Source organism: Phyllobates terribilis, unplaced genomic scaffold (genome assembly GCF_046119375.1).
Source record: "Phyllobates terribilis strain yellow unplaced genomic scaffold, ASM4611937v1 Scaffold_11__3_contigs__length_659146591, whole genome shotgun sequence".
Classification (NCBI taxonomy): Eukaryota; Metazoa; Chordata; class Amphibia; order Anura; family Dendrobatidae; genus Phyllobates; species Phyllobates terribilis.
In genome coordinates, this window is record NW_027362771.1 from 391312358 (window position 1) to 391327117 (window position 14760).

The window sequence follows — 14760 nt, forward strand, 5'->3', positions numbered from 1 at the left end:
TTTTCCATTTTGTGGGCAGAGTTTAGTGATTCCAGATGTTTTCATGTGATTCATCAATTGTGATTCTTTTAAAAGTTGCAAATATGACGCAAATTTCATTCCAGTCCCCTTTGATGTACATTAGCTGAAACAAGAATTTCTAAATCTATTAATATATTATATATCATTGTTTAGAATTTTAGGGGTCACAGAAGTTAAACCATATTTTTTATTGAGTGACTTCTTAGCAATATGCTTTAACTTTCTTGGATGGAAAAACCCTTCAAGTACTGAAATGTGTATTTGTCTTACTGTAAAATAAATGCAAATGTTTCATGTTACAGATGAATGTTTTCCTTGGTATGGAATACATGAGCTGCGGGGACTTTTACCAACTTCTACGCAGGAAGGGGCCGCTTGACATCACCAGTGCCAGGTAATGTGTTCAAGGAGTTGTCCGGTCTCAGAAGAAAAATCAGCAGTCACTCTACAAGACAAAGCGCATACAGTCACGATACAGTCACGATTTCCCTGTATTCCCTGTACAGGTGGGCGATCCTGTGATCACGTGTACAATTTGCATACTTGTGGTCACGTGCCGACTAGTCTCACCCGGCTTCTTTCAATAGGAGAGAATTGAGAGATGTTCAGAAGAATAGTCGGCAAATATTCGCAAGTATGTAATTATAATACATGTATTCCCGAGACTACAATAGTGACAGTATGCGCTTTTTACAGCGTCATGATTTGGCAGTCACATAGAGTGACTGCAGACTTTTCTTCTGAGACCAGATAACCCCTTTAAAAAAACCTCTAAGCTACGTTGTATATAAAAGAGCAGTTAGATACTGAAAGTCGCAGTGTTACTTCCACTCCTGACATGTCGGTCCTGAGAGTCTCTCTACTTCTGAATGTGGAAATACTTTATAACAGTCTCTTCAGGAGCTCAGATTCATTCTGATTGTTGGGTAAAGTAACTGAAATGAAAATGCTTAGTGTAATGATAGAAAATGGTCCTATGATGGAATAATATAGAATAATGCTCCTATTGACTAATATGAATTCCCAAGTTTACTCTCTATGGGATCTGATACTTATTCATTTTCTCTTTGTCAGATTCTATGCCGCCGAACTAGTGTGTGGGATCCAGTTCCTCCATTCTAAGGGCATCATCCACAGGTAATGTAGTCAGTGTGAGGCTGGGTCACACCAGCGTATATTCTCTCATCTAAGAGAATCCAGATGATTATGCAAATCACACTTTGATTAAACCAGGAATAGAATTTGATCAGAGTGTTATCATAGTGTGATCCAATTTTTTCGGGTGAGGAGAAGATGGAAAAAAGAATTTCTCCATCAGTCCTCTCTTGCATCACTGTCAGGAAGCTGCAGCTGAGCGGCCGTCACATGTAACACAGTGATCCCTACAGTGGTACAGGGCATATAGAAAAGGAGTTATCTCAGAGGAAAGTACAGCAGTATGGGGAAATGTTTATTCACGTGTCGTGATATAGGAAGAACACTTACTTTATACTTAGGTTACTTTTATTTTTCTTACAGAGACCTGAAGCCCCAGAACATCCTGGTGACTGATAGGGGCCACATTAAGATCACGGATTTCGGTCTTGCACTTGAGAACATGCACGGAGACCGGACAGCCACCAGTTTCGCTGGGACCATGGGTTACATTGCTCCTGAGGTGAGAATAGAATTTTTTTATTTAAAAGTTTTTTTCGGGGGCACTTCACATTGATGAGCTTTATTTATACCAGTTAATCAATATAAAACTATTGAGGGTCCGATCACACTGATTAGCTGCTCTTAACTCTGGCTGCAACCTGATGTAAACAGAGCAGAACATTGAACATTGTACTGTTTAGTGGTCTGTGCCGAGATCTGCAGATCTGCCAGTGTTTATTTCAACAGAGGCAAATCTGTAGTATCAGCAGCCGCCACTAACCAGTGAATGGATCTGTGATGTCTGTTTATTGGTTATATCCAACCACTGGCAGAGGAGATAACAGCTAATCAGTGGGACTGCCGGGCGTTGGCCCCCACCAATCTTATATTGATGACCTGCTCTGGTTATCAATATAAAAGTCCTGAAAAACACCTTTAAAGGATTTTCAATATATCACCAATCCCCAGAAAAGGTGAAAAATGTGTGAACTCTGGGTTCTTCACTGCTATGTACCCCACAATCACCAAATAGGAGGAGCAGAGTCTCCTATTCCTCCATTTATTACATCTATTAGATAAAAAGTATCAAGTACATCAGACTAAGCTTCTCTGAGTATATTAGACAAGGCCAGCCGCCACCTCACTACAGCCATAATGTCACAGAAAGCTGCTTAACCCCTTCATGAATTATGACGTACATGTCGGTCATATGTCGTGTCCCTGCCTTGGATGTCAGCTCGCACGCCGAGCCATCATGGGCCTTTAACAGCTGTGGGTGTAACACTGCTTCCCCTGCGGCCATTACCCTGTTAAATCTTGCTGTCAATTTCTGACAGGGGAATTTAACATGTGCCGGCAGGGGGGTGCATTTTTCCACATGCTCATCGGCGTGCCTGTGACATGATCACAGGGCGCTGATGGGTTACCATGACAGTCGGGGGTCTGCTGAAGATCTCCGTGCTTGTCATGACAGTACTCCTGTGAAAGCCAGCGTTTAGCTGCCATTCATAGGAGATTATGATTTTAGCTATACATAGCAGTGCATCAGTCATCAGACAGTCACAGATTCAATTCCCCTGAAAAGACTAATAAATACAGTAAAAAGTTAAAAAAATGTTTTTAAAAATATGAGGAAAATAAAAAAACACTAGTTCAAATCACCCCCATTTTCCCCATTAAAAATAAAACAATTAAAAAAAATACACATATTTTGGTATCGCTGTGTTCATAAAAGTCCAATCAATCAAAATATAAAATAAATTAATCTAATCAGTAAATGGCGTACTGAGGAAAAAAATCAAAATGCCAGAATTACATTGTTTTGGCTGCAGCAATATTGTAATAAAATGCAATAAGAGGTGATCAAAACATTGTATCTACCCAAAATGCTATCAATAAAAAAGTCACTCAGAACGCAAAAAATAATCCATTACAGCACAATATGCTGAAAATTGAAAGTGTTACAGGTCTCAGAAAATGGCGATAGAAGCAAAGGGGTTTCTTTTTACAAGTTTCTCAAAAAAATTTCACCACTTAAATAATAAAAAAAACTATACATGTTTGGTATCTGCGTAATTGTACCGACCTGGATAATCATATTGCCAGGTCAGTTTTACCGTATAATGAACTTGGAAAATAAAAAAAATAGTGAAATTGCACTTTTTTTTGCAATTTCAAAGCGCTTGGAATTGTTTTACCCAGTGCATCATATGATAAAATGAATGGTGTCATTCAAAAGTACAACTTGTCGTGCAAAAAGTAAGCCCTCATACGGTTATGTAGATGGAAAAGTAAAAAAAGTTATGGCTCTTGGAAGAAGGAGAGGAAAAAATGAAAACAAAAAAAAATTAAACTCGCCCGGGGGTGAAGAGGTTAAAGTTTGAGCCGGTAACACACTGAGCTGAGCGTTGTTTGCGCCGTCACAATCATATATATTACATTCGTTCTGATTTTTAATATCCTATATTAATTTAAATTTATGGAGCGTATTTATGAAAGATCCCTTTTATCTCCCGATTATGTAGTAAGACTTACTGTCATTTACTATATAATCACATAACAATATGAGTGACATATAAGTACGGTGACATACAAGAGGTAGCACTACTAATAATGCTTCTCTATGGCAGATCCTGGACATGAAGGAGTATAACGCCGGAGTAGACTGGTACTCGTTTGGTGTCATCTTAAACAAAATGCTTACCAGCGGGTGTGGCTACCATCCCTCAGTCTTTGAATATTTTTCCTCCGGCGCCAAAGACATCATTGAACAGCTCCTCCAGGAAGATCCTGTCCAGAGATTAGGAGTCAATAGTAACATCCGGGAACACCACTTCTTCCAGCGAATTGATTGGGTCTCAGTGGAAGCCCTTAGGATGGCCCCACCATACATCCCTGTAGTAAGTAAATGTACTGAATTGTCACATGGATCTGAATAAGATAGTTTCCCACAATCTTCTATGCTTTTGGCTCTGTGATACTTTATGTTTAACCCCTTAATAACATCTGACATACTAATACGCGTCTGTGCCCTGGGACTTAAGAGCCAGACCCGTATTAGTACGTCATGGCGATCGCGCACGCACACAGGCTGTGCGGGCGCGATCGCCGCCGGGTGTCAGCTGATTGTCACAGCTGACACCCGGTACTATGTGCAGGGAGCGGTCCTGCACCGCTCCCAGCACATTAACCCCTGCGATGCTGCGATCGAAGTCGATCGCGGCATTGCGGGGGCAAGGGGAGGTGATCGGCGATACTCACCTCCTCTTCCGGCTTCCAGCGCAGTCTGCAAAGGCTTCCCGGGTGTTGCCATGACGACCCGATGTCGTCATGACAACATCCGGGTCACCAGAGAGCAGGAAGATTGCTTGGGCATGCGCAGTGCATCTCCAAGCAATCTTCACACTGTGCACTTCTGACAGCCTTCATGGCATAGGGATGGTGCTTCATTCCTGTGCCATGCAGGCGATCAGAAAAAAAAAAGTGAAAGTCCCAGAGTGGGACAAAGTAATAAAGTGTATAAACTGTGTGAAAGTGGAAAAAAAAAAAAAAATGTGCAAAAATATTATAAAAAAAAAATAATAATAATACACCAAAAATAAAAATATAATGTACCCATCAATAAATATTATTATAAAAAAAAAAAAAAAAAAAAACAATAAAAGTACACATATTTGGTATCGCCGCGTCCGGAACAACCTGACCTATAAAACTGTCCCACTAGTTAACCCCTTCAGTGAACACGGTAAAAAAAAAAAAAAAAAACGAAGCAAAAAACAATGCTTTATCACCATACCGCCAAACAAAAAGTGGAATAACACGCGATAAAAAAGACGCATATAAATAAAAATGATACAGCTGAAAACGTCATCTCGTCCCGCAAAAAACAAGCTGCCATACAGCTCCATCAGCCGAAAAATAAAAAAGTTATAGCTCTCAGAATAAAGCTATGCTAAAAAATATTTTTTTCTATAAAATAGCTTTTATTGTGTATAAGCGCCAAAACATAGAAAAATGATACAAATGTGGTACCGCTGTAAACGTACTGACCCGAAGAATAAAGCTACCTCATCAATTTTACCACACGCGGAACAGAATAAAAAAAAAAATAAAAAAATTCCTGAATTGTTGGTTTTTGTTTATTCTGCCTCCCAAAAATCGGAATAGAAAGCGATCAAAAAATGTCACGTGCCTGAAAATGGCACCAATAACAACGTCAAGTCATCCCGCAAAAAACGAGCCGTCACATGACTGTCTGCCAAAATCTGGAAAAATTATAGCTCTCAAAATATGGCGATGCAAAGACTAGATTTTACAAAAAATGCATCTTTTAGTGTGTGACAGCTGTCAGTCATAAAAACCCCATATGATTCTGGCATTGCTGTAATCACACCGACCCGAAGAATAAAGTCGTCTAATCACTTATACCGCACAAGGAACGGCGTCAAAAATAAACTCTTGGGTTAGGATTGGGCTAGGGTTAGGGCTGGGTTTGGGGCTAGGGTTGTGCTGGGGCTAGGGTTGTGCTGGGGCTAGGGTTGTGCTGGGGCTAGGGTTGTGCTGGGGCTAGGGTTGTGCTGGGGCTAGGGTTGTGCTGGGGCTAGGGTTGTGCTAGGGCTAGGGTTGTGCTAGGGCTAGGGTTGTGCTAGGGTTAGGGCTGGGGTTGGGATTTTTTTCAAAAGTAAGAAAAAAAGATGACGATATGGCGACTAGTGTTGAGAGCAAGTGCTCGCTACTTGAGTTTGCATCGGGTGCTCTGGTATGCATTGAGTATCGTGGGTATTTGAGTGACATGCTCGAGTCTCTGCCCCATATGCTTCGCGGCCGAAAAACTTTACGGGGATTGCCTGCCATGCACGAGCGATCCCCGCAGGTTTTTTTTTGGGTGTCTAATAACCGTGAAACATGCGGAGCAGGGACTCGAGCATGTCACTCGAGCACACGCTGTACATGGTGCATACCTGAGTACCCGATGCAAACTCAAGTAGCGAGCACTTGCGCTCAAGAATAATGACAACTTATTCAATATGATGACCTAATGTAAACAAATTCTGTGCCGTACCTCTGGGTTCAAAATGTTCACTATACACCTTAATAAAATCCTTGAGGGGTATAGTTTCCAAAATGGGGACACTTGTGGGGGAGCTCCACTGTTTAGGCACATCACGGGCTCTCCAAACGCGACATGGTGTCTGCTAACAAATTGAATGGAAAATCGGCTCAAATTGTTAGCGGACGCCATGTTGCGTTTGGAGAGCCCCTGTGTACCCAAACATTGGAGCTCCCCCACTAGTGACCCCATTTTGGAAACTAGACCCCCCAAGGCACCTATCTAGATGCATAGTGAGCACTTGGAACCCCCAGGTGCTTCACAAATTGATTCGTAAAAATGAAAAAGTGAAAAAAAAAACACTTTTTAATTTTTATGAATCAATTTGTGAAGCACCTGGGGTTCCAAGTGCTCACTATGAATCTAGATAGGTGCCTTGAGGGGTCTAGTTTCCAAAATGGGGTCACTTGTGGGGGAGCTCCAATGTTTGGGCACACAGGGACTCTCCAAATGCAACATGATATCCGCTAACAAATTGTCGGCTCAATTTGTTAGCGGATATCATGTTGCATTTGGAGAGTCCCTGTGTGCCCAAACATTGGAGCTCCCCCACAAGTGACCCCATTTTGGAAACTAGACCCCCCAAGGCACCTATCTAGATGCATAGTGAGCACTTGGAACCCCAGGTGTTTCACAAATTGATTCATAAAAATGAAAAAGTGTTTTTTTTTCACTTTTTCATTTTTACGAATCAATTTGTGAAGCACCTGGGGGTTCCAAGTGCTCACTATGCATCTAGAAAGGTGCCTTGGGGGGTCTAGTTTCCAAAATGGGGTCACTTCTGGGGGAGCTCCAAAGTTTGGGCACAGAGGGGCTCTCCAAACGCAATGTGGTGTCCGCTAACAATTTGAGCCGATTTTCCATTCAATTTGTTAGCGGATACCATGTTGCATTTAGAGAGTCCCTGTGTGCCCAAACATTGGAGCTCCCCCACAAGTGACCCCATTTTGGAAACTAGACCCCCCAAGGCACCTATCTAGATGCATAGTGAGCACTTGGAACCCCTAGGTGCTTCACAAATTGATTCGTAAAAATGAAAAAGTGTTTTTTTTTTCACTTTTTCATTTTTACAAATCAATTTGTGAAGCACCTGGGGGTTACAAGTGCTCACTATGCATCTAGAAAGGTGCCTTGGGGGGTCTAGTTTCCAAAATGGGGTCACTTGTGGGGGAGCTCCAATGTTTGGGCACACAGGGACTCTCCAAATGCAACATGATATCCGCTAACAAATTGTCGGCTCAATTTGTTAGCGGATATCATGTTGCATTTGGAGAGTCCCTGTGTGCCCAAACATTGGAGCTCCCCCACAAGTGACCCCATTTTGGAAACTAGACCCCCCAAGGCACCTATCTAGATGCATAGTGAGCACTTGGAACCCCAGGTGTTTCACAAATTGATTCATAAAAATGAAAAAGTGTTTTTTTTTCACTTTTTCATTTTTACGAATCAATTTGTGAAGCACCTGGGGGTTCCAAGTGCTCACTATGCATCTAGAAAGGTGCCTTGGGGGGTCTAGTTTCCAAAATGGGGTCACTTCTGGGGGAGCTCCAAAGTTTGGGCACAGAGGGGCTCTCCAAACGCAATGTGGTGTCCGCTAACAATTTGAGCCGATTTTCCATTCAATTTGTTAGCGGATACCATGTTGCATTTAGAGAGTCCCTGTGTGCCCAAACATTGGAGCTCCCCCACAAGTGACCCCATTTTGGAAACTAGACCCCCCAAGGCACCTATCTAGATGCATAGTGAGCACTTGGAACCCCTAGGTGCTTCACAAATTGATTCGTAAAAATGAAAAAGTGTTTTTTTTTTCACTTTTTCATTTTTACAAATCAATTTGTGAAGCACCTGGGGGTTACAAGTGCTCACTATGCATCTAGAAAGGTGCCTTGGGGGGTCTAGTTTCCAAAATGGGGTCACTTGTGGGGGAGCTCCAAAGTTTGGGCACAGAGGGGCTCTCCAAACGCAATGTGGTGTCCGCTAACAATTTGAGCCGATTTTCCATTCAATTTGTTAGCGGATACCATGTTGTATTTAGAGAGTCCCTGTGTGTCCAAACATTGGAGCTCCCCCACAAGTGACCCCATTTTGGAAACTAGACCCCCCAAGGCACCTATCTAGATGCATAGTGAGCACTTGGAACCCCAGGTGTTTCACAAATTGATTCATAAAAATGAAAAAGTGTTTTTTTTTTCACTTTTTCATTTTTACGAATCAATTTGTGAAGCACCTGGGGGTTCCAAGTGCTCACTATGCATCTAGAAAGGTGCCTTGGGGGGTCTAGTTTCCAAAATGGGGTCACTTGTGGGGGAGCTCCAATGTTTGGGCACACAGGGGCTCTCCAAAAACGACATGGCGTCTGCTAATTATTCAAGCAAATTTTACAATCAAAAAGTCAAATGGCGCTCTTTCCCTTCCGAGCCCTGCCGTGCGCCCAAACAGTGTTTTTTCCCTAAATATTGGGTATCTGCGTGCCCAGGGGAAATTGCACAACAAATTTTGGGGTCCATTTTTTCTTGTTACCCCTGTGAAAATAAAAAAAATTGGGTCTAAAGTAACATTTTTGTGAAAAAAGTTAAATGTTCATTTTTTTCTTCCACATTCAAAAAATTCCTGTGAAGCACCTGAAGGGTTAATAAAGTTCTTGAATGTGGTTTTGAGCACCTTGAGGGGTGCAGTTTTTAGAATGGTGTCACTTTTGGGTATTTTCTGTCAAAAAGACCTCTCCAAGTGACTTCAAATGTGATGTGGTCCCTAAAGAAATGGTTTTGTAAATTTTGTTGGAAAAATGAGAAATCGCTGGTCAACTTTTAACCCTTATAGCTCCCTAACAAAAAAAAATTTTGGTTCCAAAATTGTGCTGATGTAAAGTAGACATGTGGGAAATGTTATTTATTAACTCTTTTGTGTGACATATCGCTCTGATTTCAGGGCTTAAAAATTCAAAGTTTGAAAATTGCAAAATTTTCAAAATTTTCGCCAAATTTCTGTTTTTTTCACAAATAAACGCAAGTGATATCGAAGAAATTTTTCCACAATCATGAAGTACAATATGTCACGAAAAAAAATCTCAAAATCAGGGGGATCCGTTGAAGCGTTCCAGAGTAATTACCTCATAAAGTGACAGTGGTCAGAATTGTAAAATTTGGCCCGGTCATTAACGTGCAAACCACCCGCGGGGCTTAAGGGGTTAATGTCAGGGTTGGAAAATAATTTGGATGGCGTTAATCTTTACATTAATATTATAGACAATCAGGCTGGTTGTACAATTTAATTTATTGCCGGTGAATGTCTAGTCTGTCGTATTGTACTTATTTCAGATTACTTTGCAGGCTATATGCAGTTAGCTAGTTATATATTCTGTCAGGTGCAAGCCATTTAATATGGTAAAGCATTGCATAGGCATCTGTGGCTGGAGCTAGAGAAGATGACCCTTGGCTAAAAAAAAATATAAATGAGCTCTTCATACGTACCAGTTCACAACATTTTGATAATTTTTCAGGCAGAAGATTATTTTACATTTTTTAATAATAATTCTCATTTTTGTAATCTCCACTGCTGATTTTGACCAGAAGAAAAATAAATAAAAAAATATGAATCAATTTTGTAAAAAAACAGAACTGTTGGAGAATTCGGAAAGAGTCTGTTAACAGGTCAAAATGTTCAGAGTTGAAGTGATACAGGTGCTTCTCACAAATTTAGAATATCATCAAAAATGTAATTTATTTCATTTCAGTTCTTCAATACAAAAAGTGAAACTCATATATTATACAGTCATTACAAACAGGGTGATTTATTTCAAGTGTTTATTTCTGTTAATGTTGATGATTATGGCGTACAGCCAATGAAAACACAGAAGTCATTATCTCAGTAAATTAAAATACTTTATAACAGCAGCTTGAAAACGGTTTTTAAAATCCGAAAAGTTGGCCTACTGAAATGTATGTTCAGTAAATGCACTCAATACTTGGTCGGGGCTCCTTTTGCATCAATTACTGCATCAAAGTGGCACTGCTGAGGTGTTATGGAAGCCCAGGTTGCTTTGATAGCAAAATAGGAAATTTTAGAGCACGCCATGCTTCCTTCTGCTGACTGATTAATTATTAATAAAAATGAATTTAATAGAATTCTCATGATTGGCTATGAGAAATATTTGAAGGTTTAGTGAGACTAATATTTTATTAATATTACTGCTGTTTCTATACAGATTGTACTTATTTGAAAAGTTTTAGTTCTATTCATACTTGAGCTATTGCATGTTACTTGTAAATAATTCTGCATCCAATGCATGATGAGACAGAAGTATGATTGGCCATAGAGATGATTAGTGGCACTGCAGCTCATTGAAGTGACTAAACCTGAGCTTCAATGCTTGTTGTGCTAGTTTTATCTCTAAGATATTATATTTACATTTGAAAATGTTCCTTTAATATTAAGCAATTTTTTTTCAATACTTCAAGTCAGTTTTGATTAGTCACCAAATTTACCATGACTTTTTCCTGCATCTTTTTCGATAGCCAACTAAGCCTAAACCCAGTTTCCGTGCTCATAAGCTTGACAAGATCCAAGCGGCAGAGGCTGCGCTATCAATGACACCAGAGGGCCAGGCCACGTTCAGAGGGTTTTCATTTGTCAACTAGAAAACTCTCAACAAGACACCAGCTCAATAATATCAGAGCAAGCTGTATACCTGAGCTTCCAGAAGATTGAAGACCAGAAGATCGGATGTCCACCATCAGGGACCTCCACATGGATAACTATAAGTGAAAAGCATAGGTAAAAGTAGGTAGGAAAGGATAAGTATTGATAAGAAAGTATAAGTATAGGTAAATATGAGTAAGAAAGCATACGAATAGATAAGTAATGGTAAGTGTAGGTACGAGAGGATAAATATTGGAAAAAAATATAAGTAAAAAAAATAAGTATAGGTAGGAAAGGATAAATATAGGTAAAATCAATAAGTATAGGTAATAAAGTATAAGTTTAGATTAGACAGTATAGGTATAGGTAAATATAGGTAAAAAAGGATAAGTATAGATAAGTGTAGGTAAAAAAGGATAACTAGAGGTAAAAAAATTATAAGTATATGTATGAAAGAATAAGTATAGCGAAGTATAGGTAAAAAAGATAACAATAGGTAAGAAAGGAGAAGTATCTTTAAAATTCAATAAAAAAATATAAGTATAGTTAAAAACAAAGTATATTAACATTCAATTAAAATAGAACAAGCATAGGTAAGTAAGAATAACTGTTCTTAAGAATGCCCATTCCTGATAATCGACCAGTGTAGGTGCCCCCTTACTTAGACATACAGTAAGCTTTAAATAGTCTAGATATGAAGATAAGATAGAAATATAAGTATGCTATATGTATAAAATGTGTGACAGGGCCCCATCCAGAGCCGACACTGCAGTGAACCAGGGATTAGCCGATTGCCAGTACTTGGGGTCAGGAAGGAATTTTTCCCCACTCATGGGGTTGTTTTGCCTTCCTCTGGTTCACATACTTTTTATGCAGTAAATTCTATTAATGGCACTGGATGATTAAATTAAACTAAATTTGATAATACATAATAATAAAAATGCATAAACTCTATTCATTGTGTCTGTGTCTTCTTTATATTCTGTTCTCTCTCCTGAGACTATTATTTTGATTTTGGACTGCTGTGGTGAATGTTACAAAAGACAAGGAATGAAGAGTTAATCCGTTTTTTTTTGCGGGGATTTGGATCACGTGATCTCGCTGCCGATTCTTTCCCATCAATGTCATAGTGATGATATGGCCATCTGTCATATGGCTTTCCAAGACTAATGTCACTGCCCCAATATGCACCACATCATCAATCACATGTTGTACATGGGATAGGGAGAACATCATCAGCTACTGCTTTGTAACCCAAGTTTAAAACACGGAGAAAACATGGAGTAATTTAGTTAGAAAAACAATCTTTATTAATTACATCAAAGACTACATAATCAAATCACAGCATTTAAAAATAGGGATACACGGGGTCAAGGGATAGCAGCACAGAACGGCTTATGAGCCCCCACCCACACCATATTATATAAATTTGGGTGGTGGGGACTCCTAAGGTAAGGTGAATTCCAAATGAAAGAGAATGGTCTGAGAACGAGCAGTCATTGATTATACACAGGACTGAGAACCGTCCATAATCACATATAACACCCACAGTCCAATAATTATAAAAGAAGCCTTACCAAAGGATGGGACACAATGCTAAAGTGCTGAATGCATTTAACCCATGGAAGAACCACCTCAACGCGCGTTTCGCCTGACACGATGTGACTTTCTCAAGAGGCTAAAGTAGCACCATGTGCAAGGACCTTAAATATGTAGATTCTGTGGTCATGTGACGCACCACATGACCAGCCAAGCTACAGTGATTTCCGCACGGCGGCGCATGCGCTGTAGGTATCCTGTCATGCGCGCGCGACCAAGCCGTCAAGCCCCCTGCGCATGCGCACCACGCACAGAGCAGGAGACAGCAGACAACGGGGCGCGCGCACGAGGGAAACCGACGGCGTGCATGCGCACAGCGTTAGTCAACGTGATGGTAATGAGGTAGGCAGAAAAGAGTGGGATTGGCATTTTTAAACATTGAGGTCAACATCCAAACTTTTTTTAACAAGTCATAAATAGCGCAGCATATAATGACAATTTATGTACCTCTCACAATAATACCACATTTCACAATTCCACTTTTAAATCACACTGCTCCATATCACATAAATATTAACACATTCTAAGCAGAGAATTTCCATCACAGGGGCTGAGGATGAGATGTCGAAACAAACAGAAAGGTTCAACATAGAGGTATACAGCACATCATCACTAAAATAAGAGTGGAAAAAATAAAAAAAAATAAAAACAAGCCATAAAGGACTATAAGGTAAAAACATGATAAAATAAATCACATGGGATTACATAACAGAGAGAGCAGGAGAGTAGAGCCTACAATCTTTTTAAGTTATAGAAACGCAGCAAAACTTAGAACCTCATTTAGTCCACGTGGGCTAACGGTGTCCAGATTCACTATCCATCTCGCCTCCCTTTGGGCAAGACGCTGTTTGATGTTACCACCTCGAGAACCGAGACGCACCACTTCTATACCACGTATCTGCAGTGTCTTGGGATCACAGTCGTGCATAGCCTTAAAGTGTCGTGGTAGCGTCTTCAGCTCCCGGGGATCGGTCACCGTCCTGGCCGCGCCAATGACCGCACGTGCTCACGCACCCTGCTCTGTAACCCAAGTGTAGTCTCCTCCACTAAAGTCCCTGCATGTCACAGATCATGGAGGACGGTCATATTCCATAGTCACTGTACTTACCCCACAGTAACTCCACACCGTGCACCATTTCAGTAGCCTCCAGCCCATCACATATGGAAAGGTGGACCTGGTGCAAGGGGATGTAATGGGAATAGAATATATTAGTGCAGCAAGAGATGTATTCACTAGATAGAGATGGAAAAAGGAGGTGTCATTTGCCTTACAGCACAAGGAGGTATAGTGGCAGGAGAAAGATGGTGGTAACGGGAAGCCACAATTTAAAGTTATAATTGCAGTAAGCTGAACTGGCAACATGACCCCAAACCTGAAAGCAAATGAGTGGCATGTGCCCAGGATAATGGTATCAGAAAATAACATCAAACCAAGAAAAAATGCATTGAAATAACTTCCAACACAAAAACGTTACAGGTCAAGATTTTTTCAACTCATAGAAAACCCCTTTAAACATTAAACAATCTAATAAAAGGGTATTTTCACCATAAATAGTTATTGCCTATCCACATGATATGTCATCACTGTCTGATAGATGCACTCCAATTTCCAATGAATAGAGAGATTGCCGTGCACATTCGTTGTCCTCTTCATTGATTTCCATGAGAATTACAGAAAAAAACAAAAGCAGGATAGGGAACACCCATTTCTGAAGAAAGATGTGGAGTACAAATGTGAGAACGGCATTTGTCAAACATTCATGGCATATTCTGTGGATGCAAATGTCTGAGATGGGAATACACCTTAGCAGTGGATCTGTTAGTAGCTTTCACATTATGCACTGCAAAACTTATCAATTATGTCTCTTAAATCTGATGAGACTGTTGTACTTACCATGAGAAGTGATGAGCGAGCACTAACATGCTAGGGTACTCGTTGTTCGAGTCGAGCACATTGGAATGCTCGAGTGCTCGGTCCGAGCAACAAGCCCAATGTAAGTCTATGGGAAACGCAAGGATTTTTCTGGCAGCCCCCCGGCGGTCTGCAGAGGGACTAAAAATTGCTCAAATCGATGTGAACAGTGCTCAAATGGCATGGAAACAGTATGGGTAAGACCCCTGGAATCATTTCTGACTCCCAGGTCACTGCTCTCAACAATGTTGTCAGAGGTATTACGCCACTTTTATGGATTCGCAATAAAACATGCAAAACCAAAACCAAAATGGATTTTCCTGGGAAATATATTAAAAAACAT

General features: G+C 40.4%; 1 protein-coding gene across 1 annotated transcript; it reads left to right on the plus strand.

The window, feature by feature from the left end:
• Window positions 1–1547: 1547 nt before the first annotated feature.
• On the plus strand, window positions 1548–11590 carry LOC141165196 (protein kinase C delta type-like). Its single transcript, XM_073650828.1, has 3 exons — window positions 1548–1678; window positions 3789–4058; window positions 10783–11590. Exons 1-3 carry the CDS (start codon window positions 1619–1621, stop codon window positions 10903–10905), a joined length of 453 nt encoding a protein of 150 aa, XP_073506929.1. The 5' UTR covers window positions 1548–1618; the 3' UTR covers window positions 10906–11590.
• The last annotated feature ends 3170 nt before the right edge of the window (window positions 11591–14760 follow it).

What these genes read in the sequence shown, in the direction of transcription:
- LOC141165196 (XM_073650828.1), top strand. Translation starts at nt 1,619, where the DNA reads ATGCACGGAGACCGGACAGCCACCAGTTTCGCTGGGACCATGGGTTAC. An exon ending in TGGGTTACATTGCTCCTGAG is followed by an intron (nt 1,679 to 3,788) that starts GTGAGAATAGAA and finishes TCTCTATGGCAG; the next exon opens with ATCCTGGACATGAAGGAGTA. An exon ending in CCCCACCATACATCCCTGTA is followed by an intron (nt 4,059 to 10,782) that starts GTAAGTAAATGT and finishes CTTTTTCGATAG; the next exon opens with CCAACTAAGCCTAAACCCAG.